The sequence below is a fragment of the Azolla caroliniana genome, unplaced genomic scaffold (genome assembly GCF_043228905.1).
Source record: "Azolla caroliniana isolate FFs.n. ecotype wild unplaced genomic scaffold, voAzoCaro1.0.p SCAF_13, whole genome shotgun sequence".
Lineage (NCBI taxonomy): Eukaryota > Viridiplantae > Streptophyta > Polypodiopsida > Salviniales > Salviniaceae > Azolla > Azolla caroliniana.
The window spans coordinates 16,944,284-16,956,742 of NW_028230448.1; the positions used below are offsets into that span (position 1 = coordinate 16,944,284).

Below are 12,459 nucleotides of genomic sequence, written 5' to 3' on the forward strand. Positions count from 1 at the left end.
CTATGTCATTTGAGTGTATTCATCCATATAGATGTACCACGAGAACTGAATGAAATGCCAGTCTTTGTGATGAGACATTTAATTCATGCTCACATGCAAAGCAAGAAATTAGCAAAAGTCAAAATGAATAAATGGGAAAAAACCATTAAGCTTCAGACATGACTAATTTACATCATCAAACAGTTACCGTTCTCAAATCTTTGATCAGATTTGAATGACAGAATTTGGTCTGTACTACACCTTCCATAAATGTTATTATACCAGACAAGTATCTCACACAACATTATGGCACATTTCCAGATTTTGTAGACCCCTTTGAACACCACAATCTTGCAGTGTGACAAAATGCTTTGAATGATTACCTCACACAACGTTACAAACATTTCCAAATTTTGTAGATGGTCCCATAGGTGTACACTCCTTGGTTAACATAACATCTTCTAAAAGTCTGATCACATACCAGGATGATCAAAAGGTACTTTTGAATAAGAGGATCAATATAAAAGCCTATCGAATGAGGTTGATCCATTGACTAGGCCAGATTTACATGTCATCAAGTGAACCTCATTTGCTCAGGCATGGAATAATAAAAGGGTACAAAACTGGCCTCTAAATTTATTTGATGAGAGTTTTCATTGCCAGCATGTTTGCCTTCTTGATAGCTGGTTTAATCAGATTTAAGGGCTTCCTAAAGGGTAAAAAACTGGCCTCTAAATTTATTTGATGAGAGTTTTCATTGCCAGCATGTTGCCTTCATGATAGCTGGTTTGTTCAGATTTAAGGCCTTCCTATAAGGACATTAAAATCTCACAAAACTTCTCGTTGGCTATTCCTTTGCTTAAACCCTTTCCATCATTGTAGCAAAACTTAGCTTGTAATCTTATTTAGCTGTGGGCGAATCCAATCAGAGGTAGATACACAACAAAAGCAATGATTAATATGAACATCATGGTCAATATGATAGGAATTAATTTGACCTGCCATCAGATTATTTGAGAAAACATTTGCATAGCATTTATGATAAAAAACAAAAGGCTCCTAAATTAGGAACTCATATGCATTCCTTACAAAATGATGAGCTTAGTAAACAGTATCTGGAAAAACAGTTCCCAGACATCTGAGCTAGTGATAAGACTTACTTGGTTTTTTGGGGTCAAATGTCATAATATTACATAGAAAAAGAGAAATATGGAGTGCTCATACCATATACAAAGATCAATGGCTTCAGATAATGATATGATGGCTGAAAAAATTTGCATTGAAGAGGTACTCTCTATCTTACTTAGGCTTGTCCAACACACCCCAATATAACTTTCTGTTTCAGAAGTTGGTGTCAATGTTTCCACCCATATGATAATCATACCTAATAACAGATAGAACCCTCGCAGTAAGGTCTCACAAGCACTGCAATACAACAAATGATTTAATATCAAGTTATGTATCTTGCAAGAATGTTCTGAAATTTAAGAGTTTGGAAACATCAACTTGCCTTTATTTTCATTGCTTATTCGAATATACCTTTGCTTGGACACAAAAACGACAAAACAAGCCTAGTCTGAACAAAATATTCCATTGCAATACCTGCAATGAATTAATTAAGCTACTAAGCTCACAGAATTATCCAGAATATAAATGTTCAGTGAAAATCTGCTTCCATTTGGCTACAAAAACCTCGAAAACTTACTGCAAACCGAAATTAAAATGTATGTTTCCCTCTGGAACATTCTCAGAAATATATCCGGACTCATGATTCTTTTACCTAAATAAAAGTAGCTAGACTTATGCTCATAAAATATAGATGCCACTCGGGACAATTAATTTCTTTCACACTACGCTCCATGCCATGCAAGCTATAAATCAGAGCATCTCTGTACTAAATGTCATAAAAAACACTCACATACACAGTGACACACTGACAGCCGAGATAAGTTCTCATCATGTTTTATAATGGTTCATTTACGGAAAGGTTGTTTAAATATTTCGCTCTCTACCCTGGTTTCTCAGTTAATTGCTTTGATTAGTTAATATAAGCAGCTACAATCTCCGTCACATTGTCTGATAGGACATTCATGATTATTGGCTTCTACAGATGTTAATATTGTATCTGGTTACAGGAAAGATGAATTAAACATCTGTTTTTTCAATTTGAAATAGGTATCTTCCATCTGGTTCAGTCACAATCCTTAATGAATGGTTCCCACTCAAATCCTCCCTAATTAGACACCTTAATTCTTAAGTTTGGAGTGTGTCTTATTGTTTCTTGCCTAACAAATCTATTTCACAAAGAGAGAAAGTTACCTGCGACTAAATTTTTCAGTAGATTCTGCAGTAAGCAGCAAGGTTTCACTTCCTCGTTCTAATACTAAATAAAGCTCATTGCTCCCTCGGACCCTCACCACCACCCAGGCATTGCTCCGTGTCCTGACACATGTTTCAATATCATAGGGTTGTGGTGAGGTCTTCCTCTCAGATCTTGCTTTCGCAGCATCTATCTCAGCCCTTACTTTGTTGATCGACAATAAAGAATCCTAAAACAATAAAGAGCCTTAAAATTAGCTTGACAAAAAGAACTACTATCACTATGTCAAGCGTTCCAAGAGATTCTAATAAAGTTACCTTAGTTAAGGTGGCCACCTTATTGTTAGGTGACGCTTTGCAAATCTTGCTATCATGATCAACGCAAATATAGCGATATCCTGGCACATGATTAGCATTGATCCCTCCCCATTCCCTTGAAATTTTTTCCTCAAGAGAACCCAGCTTCCCAGATATCTGCACAATAATAAGAATAGAATCAGGATATTAATTATTAGAAAAGACTATACATGTCATTGTGCCAATGGCAAAAAGGGTGATAAACCACCCAAGTCAATGTTGAAACATACATGGATGTTTTGATGGGATCAAAATTCTTATTTTTTATGAAGAGCGGAAATAGTTCGCAGAGCACCAAAGCTATTATTATGCATGAGTCATGACTAAACCTGGAAGTACCTGGTTTAAGTCACTAGGATTTTAGTTTGCCATCCTCCTATCTTTTACACAGTTTAACCTAGTCCAAGTCCAAATCAATCACACCTTTTCGCGTCTTTTAAAGCCCAAACATATTCATATTCCTAAATATCACTACCTTGTATGTGTACACACACACAATTTAATCTACAGATACAAGTATTTGGTTATTGGCCGTAAATGCTAACCATATCATCTAGTCTCTATCCTTTACAGAGTACCTTGATAGATCTCTAAGACTTCCTTATGCAGTCAAAGCTGTATGAACTATTTCTGTCAAAATATCTAGTGGTAGAATGAACAAGTACGTGTCATGGTGCTTACTTGCAAACATTTTATAAATAGCACATAATATATGAAAAGCTAAATGCCACATAACTATTATTTCTTGCAGGAGTTCGGTCATGTAATTATTTCTCCGATTAAGGTGAGTGTTTAGAGTTTTAGTGTATACTGCTGTAATTCCCATAAGTGAGCAAGTTCTAGCAAGTTTGGCATGCAAGCATGGCAATTGGATCTAAGGCCCATGTACAACATGCATGTTTATTTGTACAAATGTCATGACTGATGGTGTGTAAAGCTAGGATAATATGGTTAAAATTTGAAGAGAATGGGTGTGAATTTGAGTAATAAATTTTAGTATGGGCATTAATATCATGGGTGTTCACATTAATAATTAGGAGGTGTGTCAAAGGAAGCAAAACTTTGACCCATCGGGTTTGAAGAGAATGGGTGTTAATTTGAGTAATAAATTTTAGTATGGGCATTAATATCATGGGTGTTCACATTAATAATTAGGAGGTGTGTCAAAGGAAGCAAAACTTTGACCCATCGGGCTGCTCTTTATTTTTGCTGCTTTGTGAGTTTCGGCAAGTAAATAGGCTTATGATAAATTTGAAGTTCAAAGGAGAAATATAAAGAGAACACCAACCTCTATCATGATTTAATTTAATTATTTGGGTGCAAGCTAGTTGTAGATAAAGATGTTAAAACACCACCCTTGAAATTTCACTAAAGCATTAGAAGATGATGATTGGTCACCCTGTTAGATGTAAGCCTTCCAAAATTAATTTTCCTAACAGTTCATTCAACTTGTGTGACAACTTCGTTGTTCTCACCCATTGATCTCATACAAGGGAGTGGTAAATGAATGGTGGGTATTTACATACCAAAGAAAATTGAAAATAATAGAATATTATTCACCTCTTACCAAAGAATCAGCAATTCATACAACGGAATCCATTTCCAGCATAAAAATATTAGAAAAAAGAATGCTATGCTAGGCCTGGTCTGTCTGCTAATATAAAAAGAAGAAGACGATGAAATCAACAAATTAAGTAATTACTAGCTAAAATATAGTGAGAGATTATCCTAGTCTAGATACACAATGTATGATTCTGCTATAATCTATATGCAGCATATAACAAGCAGGACAACCAGAGGATTATAACTACAATTACATAGTTATAGAAATTAAAGCAGAATCAAACCTGTTCCAGAATTTGAGTTTGGATGTGTACCCCTTCAAGTGCAGCATGTGATACAGGGATTAATAAGATGAAAGTAAGCTGCTTAGTTTGATAAATGTACATCTGCAATTTTCCATCTTGAAACCAGACAGTTGGTACAATGGCATTTGACCCCTCAGATGGTAGTCCCCAAGCATTTGTTAGAAGGAAGCCATCTTGTCCTCGCCACCATTTTTCACGTCCCATAGGCCTCGGTGGTGGAATAGATCCCCCTGAAGGGTTCTGAATACCATCAAGGTTACTACTAAAATTGGCAGTGGATGAGTTTGTATGAGACAGAACCTTCTTGGAGGTACGGCCAGTAGTGGCTGAAATAATTGCAGGTGTCAGACGCATCTTTGCATAGGTATAGACATGAGCTGCATCCACCTAGTTCAATATCATAAACATAATAAACATCAAAAATGTTGAAAGAAAGGATGCAGGAAAAGTGGGGGGGCAGCTTCTCCTGCTTACTTGAAAAACAAATGAACAATACTCACTGGAGGAAGAGTTGTTGAAACTAAGAGATCCTGGAAGAGTAGCATAGTGTGCCAACTTCTCCCATTCCCAAGCAATGGTAGCAGCAGATCAACTGTTGACTGTAAATAACTAGGAAATGTGATTAAAATATGTCGTTTCATCTGTCTTTTCTTCTTGAATTTTCCTCTCATATTAATATTAGCATGGAATTCATGTGATTCTGCTTTCACAGAAATTTTTCTTAGTAGAGAAGACTACTAAATGCTTAAACTAAGTGCAATATATGGCTTTTGAAAAACGTAAAAGTGCTAGTTCTACATTCAGTATGATAAGCGCATCAACAAGCTCTTCTATCCAACAAACAAAATAGTAAAATTATTAGATCTTGACATTCTACTTACTGCCACTCTGTTCTATAATATTTAATATCAACTCAAACAATTCATGATTGATAGTAATTCCGCTTAAATGAAGAATAAATAGGAGAGACAGAGATCTAGTGAAACAATAACATTTGAATTTAAGAATTTTTTACTTCTCACCTGCACCTCAAGTGCAGTGTTACGATCTAAGGCTATTGTTTGAATTGTTCCTCTTTCCTGAAGGCTTTCATGAATAGAAGGCAGCATTTTCTTCCCAATCACCACATCTGTGATTGATACAATAACCTTCATTATAAATAAGAGAAATTACAGCAAATAGAAACCAAAGTAGTCACACCTGATAGATAATCTGGAAAAAATGCACGCAGACAGCTTCTGGCAAAGTCTCCATTCAGATCTTTTGCCAGCAGAGTTTTGATGGAACCATAAAACAGTGCAAATAGTCCATATGCCTCTTCTAAGATAGATCGCACTGCACTGATTCTCCCAACCTCATTTTCTTTCTTTTTCTCTAAGACCTGTTCGAGAAATCATCATCATCATCATGCATCTCCTTAGTTGTATTATAAATCAGCTCAAGATAAGTAGTATAAATCATTTATTCTTTACTGAGGTACTAAAACATGCCACAACAAACAGCCTTATCAGATGGGAAGTTCATAACTCATACCCATCCTTGCACTGAAATAGAGGTTCATCAGGCGTTAAACTTTTAAAACTATATTAACAATCACTACACCATGACTTTCAACTACCTTGAAACCTCTCCCGTTCTATTTCTACCTGTTTTCTGTTGCAATTGGTGTCCAGTAGTTGATATATTTATACCCATTTGGGTGAGTTGAACTTGAAACTTAGTATAAAGATGAAGTCCATTTAGTGTTAATTGTGTACATAGCATACAACAATCCATGATATATATGGTCCTTAAAATCATGGTGTGTGTGCTCAGTCAGGAAGATTAAAAAAATAGAAGAAAGAGATTCCAACAATCCTTAGGTATAAATGCATCTTATGATGATGCATGGTCGCCAAACAGAGACAAAGAAGCAGAGAATCCTGTTAAAAGAAAACTCTGATGTGTACATCAATCAAGCTTTAAAACAATCTTACATTGAGAACCCACAATGACCCTTGCTTGTGTGAAGCGTGTGGTGATTCTTTGATTAAAACTGTTCTAAACTTATATCACCTTGCATCCATATCATGTGAGTGTATAGAAGCTGGCCATGATTATTTTTTTTAAAATAGAGTACCAAAATGGTACAATCCTATTGTAGACCTGCGGTGTACAGTGATAATGCTATGTTGATAACTGGCATAAAGAACCATAATATAAAGAAAGTGAATCAATGGAACATTCTATTGACAAGAAAACTTTTCTTCTTCGTCGTCTTAGATAAAAGAGTTCTAATGGGTACACATTCTAATGGGATGTGTACCCAATCATCAAAAATAAAAATAAAATAAAACTTAGATAAAAGAGTTCTAGTATTGGACAAAAGATGTTATGGTGTAACATATTCTATATTTGGCTATCTGCTAGGCCTAGTTTCATTTCCATCCAAGTGTGCACGACACAAAATACACAGAAAATGTTCAAAGACCAAGTTGACAACAGAATCAACAAATTTATTATAGAAGGGTGGATAACAATGGCCTCAAGCATAAGAAGTGCTACCAAAATTTTGCCAATGGCTACTGCTCAGATGGGCTTACTTTAATTGTGCAGTTCCAAGGCCTCTTCTAGTAACCTGCAGCAGCTCACAAAAATATTCTTACCCTATTAGTCTGCTAAGGTGACACCACTTTTTGAGTGTGGCACCTTCCTTACTGTAATACCAACCTGGCCATTGTTCTTCAATATCCTTGAAGCTAGAGTTTATTCCCATGCCCAACACCTTAAATAGCATTCTCTTGTAGAAGTTTGCAAGGATCTCTTATTAAAATACAAAATAACTAGAATGCAACAATTCCTAAGAAAATTACGCAGCTTATAATCATGTATAAGGTAGAGTAATGCTAAGCCAGTAGCAGGTTAAAGAAAAGCTGAATACATCATTGCTATAGGGACTTCATATTTATCTGTGATTTGTCAAGAATCAAACATCAGGTGATAGCAATCAGTTGCCATCAAACAGGCATTTGCAATACATTAAACAAGAAGGAACTTCTATTTTCTATTCTAGAACCATTGGAATAAAGAACCATCCTATTTACTTTAAGAACGTAAATAAATGAGCATATATGGCCAATGGCCATGTGGTGGTTATTCTTGCAATATCAAATAAGGATAGGCATCTATATTCACTCTAGTTTCACTAGAACTTCATTATGTGTTGTTTCACCATCTATAGCAGAGAAAGTGAAGAACCGTTGAGTCGATATTTGTAGCATTATGCATTCATTATGTACAGACCCTTCAAAACTACTGGTCAGACTCGAGTAGGCTTATATGTTTAATTGATTCCTAAAGTATGTCTCCTACACAGAGGACATTATTCTGTGTGTAGAAATTTAAGTTGAACTGTCCGTTAATTTGACAATTTGCATTTGCAATATTACTCAGGCCTGAGGTTACACATCCACATCTAAAAATGCAGACAGTAATTAAGAGATGTTCTAAAAAAGTAGATTCGAAAGTCTGATTAAACCTTTAGAGCTCACAAACAATAATCATGTTAGCTAATTTTAAGATTGAGAATTTTGATCTTGCATAAGTCATTACAATGTTCTAGAAAAAACAGCAGAGAAAAATAAGAAGTAAATATGATGCTATAAAGGAAAAGAACCAAATAAAACTAATAAGCTGAGGTCTCCCCACTAAGTAACCTGACTTACCATCAGCATCCATATATCCCCCTCAGGCTGGAAGAAAATATGTGTTTTTTTATCAGATTCAATTTCTTCACAAGGAGAATCTGGTGAAAATATCCTGCAAACACCAATACACCTGATAAGCCATTTTTTTTGGGCCTTATAAGCCATTTTTTCTCTTGAAATACATTAAGATCCTCTCATGCTCCCTCTCAAAAATAAATCATAGATGTATTCAGCATGCAACTCTGTATGTGCCTTGGATATTTGAAACTATATCAAGCCCCTTTAGCAGGATAGTAAGGAAGGTAAGTCGTGACTCACAGACGTGCATTGTAATATCAGAACATAGAACCTCCATCATAGAAGAAGTAAACTCCCACATTCTGTCAAAGAATATGTTTATCTTTTGCCACACTTGAGGATTATGAGAAGAATCCCATCAACTGTGGTATGGATTAACTCAATATTGATAACCGTTAAGTATCTTCTGTGGATGGACATTTGTTTGATGAATCAGTCACACCTCAAGCGCGTTTTGTTGGATATTGGCATAGAAGAACAAATCAAGAATATTCTAAACAAAATCCATCCACGATACAGGGGGCTTATTTCTCTTGAATAATACAGGGGGCTTACTTCGCAATGCCATATTTATTAGAGGGTTCAGATCATTGGTGCCAGGTTTCAACTGACAAATTAGGAAAGATCTGACATAGCTATATCAAATACATGACAACTGGTTGGAGATATGTGAGCAGTGATACCACGTTTTATATTTTGTATATAGAAGCCACATATTCAACATACAAAATATCTGTTAACTTTTAAGAAACCCAGCAGTATCAATCTCTTAAATCTTAAAATATTTCACGATTTAAGTATCTAGATGATATATATATATGTGGTGACCCATCAAGACAAAATAAGATAGAGTGCAAGCCCTTGATCAATAGATGGCATTTGATCACAAGAAGAGTCAATGAGTAGCATCATCCAGATATGTTCCCTTCTCCAGAAAAGTCTTTCTGCAGTGACAACCATCTCATTCAACTCACGGACAACCAATTGCAGGTTCACGCTTATTGGTTGTGACCTATTACCCAACCAGCCAGCAGCCTTCAATGGATACCTAAACCCCCTGTGGTGTCATGCTGATTTAGCTAGCATATTGTCAGCTCCATTAATGGGGGTCAGATACATTCATGCCAATTACATTCATTTGTACCTTGTCTGCACTGTGTGTTTCTATGCCAACACTCACCTCCATTCAATCTAGATTTTAACCTTTAATTCTGGGACTCGCCACTTTCATGAGTTATCATGAATCCCTCTGTTTGAATATCCCCTTGACCATTCAGCCCTCCTTAGAAATTTGTCTTTCTGAAAGATCTTAAAGTTCAGATCAAAAGCCTGACATCTTTTGTAGGCCTGTGTTTTTTCAACAATCATCAAGCTCTGGTCAACCTCCTTCATAGTTCCCTGATTTGGTATGCAGAAAATTCCTGCATTGAATCTCGCTTGACCAGTGAGACTTCTTCAGACTGTTTACCCACTTCATTACCCTAACCAAAACAGCATCAGGTAGCCCTGTCCAATACTTCATTGATTTGATTCCTTGAAGCTTCTGCACCTTTTCAACATCCAGAATATAATCATCTGGTACCATGGCCTCGCTGACTATACTTTTCTTATGTTATATCCCTTCCCGATCATTCAGTGAGATTCCGCCTCACAAAGCACATTGAAACTCTCTTGCATTTAAACTCTCAATCTTCCAAGTCAATACTGACTCTTCAGGGATGTTAGTAATATCCTGATCACTTCAGTCATGGTCACATACTTTATTGCACTATCACATTGTAGCTGGCCTTCCTCCAGAACAATCCTTGGGTCTGCTCTTTATACACAGCACCTGATGATCTTCTCCTTATTGTACTCACCTGCAAGCATCTTCAATGCATACACTTCCTCTACTTTTCTAGCATCAATGCACCTTTCAACGTCCAACAATCGAGTGGTTGACCACTTCTACACACCCATACCTATCCTGAACCATGTCGTCCGCTGTTGATTTGCATCAGAACTCAAAAAACAATGGGTCTTCAAGCAATGTTTCTTCTGTGATGAACTTATCACCTAGCAGTGACACACTAACTCCTCTGTCTTTCACAAAAGAAACCAACACATGAAATGAAGGCATGTCCACATTTCATGGTGGTATTATATATGCAAATCAGCCACTCTACTCTCAATGAACACTTGACCTCCATTGGGGCTTCCCAGCCATTCTGCTAGCATGTTTTGAGTGTGCTCCAACATGTCATCAACTCCTAGAACATAGATCGCATTGAATTCCATACTATAATTATAGTGGTACATCTTGTCTGTGGAGCTTGTTCATATACCAACCACATCTATTGCGAACATTGGTCTATTCAAGCCATTTGCAAATTGCCTTACATTATCATTTTAATTATTATTCTTTCATGAAAGACTCTACCCCATGACATCATTTGGAAGTCAAAAATGAAGAAAATTTGACTAGAAATTGTGCTTTACTGCGTTGAACTTTTGGATGAACTGTATGATGTAATAAAGAGATGACACACCCATTTTCACTAATTAGCCTTGAAATTTAGAACTTTGGTGGTCGGACTATGATGACAGCATGTTATGATTTTTAACATTTCATTGACTTTGAGATGATCATATAGTTGAAATAAGTATGAAATTGATTAGGATGCCTAATTAGAAATTGAGCATGGATTTCATAAATCTGGTAGTCAAACTATGACTAATGTGTGTTATGATATTTAACATTTCATCAATGTCTGAGAGCCACATTTGATGTAATACATTTCTACCCTCTCAAAGCAGCGTTCAAGCAAAAGGTGCACTCGTTCATTAAAACACCAACTGGATTTTTTGACTTGCAGGTGAAAATATTTGTGAAGTGGACAAAGTCATGCAGAAAACCATTTTTTGATCAATTTCCATACTTCCCTATGAAACCATGCATGAAGAGGAAATGCAACCAGTTATTAAAGGAAATTTTGATGAACAAAAAAATTACTGGGCAACCTACTTGGTAAACGTGATAAGACCTTCACCAAGCCCAATCAAAGAAAGCTGTAATGTCAAAGGGCATGCTTTTGGATAGAAGAAGAGTATCTTGTCGACCTCATCGCCATCACTCTGACCTCTACTCATGTCAAAGACACAGAACTGAATAGATCTATCCCATTCCAGTGACATCTTTGAATCTGTCGGGGATGAAAATAAGACAAGAATTCAAATATGATGAAGGGAATTCAAAAATAAGCAACAATATTTACGCCAAAATAATAGGCAGAAAATTCAAATGGAAGGAAGTGAACAACTCAAAGATATGCAAACAGTTTTACCACGACTGAAGAGGAAGCAACACAACAGGATCAGGGTATACGGAAAGTAAGGTTTAAGAGTCTTCTTCTCTTGCCCGATACGGTCAGAGTCAGGTAGCTCGCGATCAGCAGTGCGATGGTAAAGACGGAGGCTTCAGAAATCTTGCGCCATGTCTGAGGGATCCAAAATCTCATCAGAAGAGATGACTGAAAAGAAACTGTGATTTATTTATTTATTTATTTATTTATTTATTTATTCATTCATTCATTCATTTATTTGAAATTAAATAAATAAGCAATAAAACACACGAGTATGTGTCTCGTGATCTATCTCTAGTGTGCACAATCAAGAGGTTACGGATGGGCGGCGGGCGGCCATACGAGAAGACCGACCGGCAGGCGGATGTGCGAGCTTAGAGACAAATGGATGAGTGGGGTTGATGGTTGGCCGGATAGATGGGTAGACGGATGGACAAACGCATTAATGGAGGGATGGGCGGGTAAATAGATGGGTGGGCATGTGGCCAGAAGATCATATGGGCAGACGAACAGGCGAACATATGGGCAAGATGCACAAACATACAATATATTATTCATTGACACATCATGTCGGCTCGGTAGATTGCAAAACTATGAACCTTCCACCATCCCTGAAGGAAAGCCATTCACTCCCACCCACCCCCATCTCGTTAGATCAAGTTGCTTTACTTCTTCTCATCGTTAAATGTCCCAAGTATGTATTTGATTGTCGGTCCTGGACAGATTTGTTGGGTCATGGGTCCTAGTGAGATTTGCATTGCCTATCCCTATCCCACACTCTTTTCTCCCATCTATGTGATGGTTTCAAAAATCGTAAACCTAAGTTTTTGT

At 36.7% G+C, this 12,459-nt stretch overlaps 1 protein-coding gene across 1 annotated transcript; it reads right to left on the reverse strand.

Annotated features, from left to right (window-relative positions):
• Positions 1-1,095: 1,095 nt before the first annotated feature.
• Positions 1,096-11,785, reverse strand: LOC147856418 (vacuolar fusion protein CCZ1 homolog). Its single transcript, XM_087329278.1, has 11 exons — positions 11,611-11,785; positions 11,292-11,469; positions 8,228-8,321; positions 5,724-5,904; positions 5,546-5,652; positions 5,024-5,122; positions 4,503-4,910; positions 2,617-2,772; positions 2,299-2,528; positions 1,519-1,581; positions 1,096-1,404 (listed from the first exon to the last, which is right to left on the reverse strand). The coding sequence occupies exons 2-10, from the start codon at positions 11,459-11,461 to the stop codon at positions 1,551-1,553; spliced, it is 1,476 nt and encodes a 491-aa protein (XP_087185404.1). The 5' UTR covers positions 11,462-11,469; positions 11,611-11,785; the 3' UTR covers positions 1,096-1,404; positions 1,519-1,550.
• Positions 11,786-12,459: the final 674 nt, after the last annotated feature.

Coding starts and splice junctions, on each gene's coding strand:
- LOC147856418 (XM_087329278.1), bottom strand. CDS start 11,461: ATGTCACTGGAATGGGATAGATCTATTCAGTTCTGTGTCTTTGACATG. Junction 5,653..5,723: donor TTTTCCAGATTATCTATCAG/GTGTGACTACTT, acceptor TATCAATCACAG/ATGTGGTGATTGGGAAGAAA. Junction 2,773..4,502: donor AAACTCAAATTCTGGAACAG/GTTTGATTCTGC, acceptor ATTATTGTGCAG/ATATCTGGGAAGCTGGGTTC.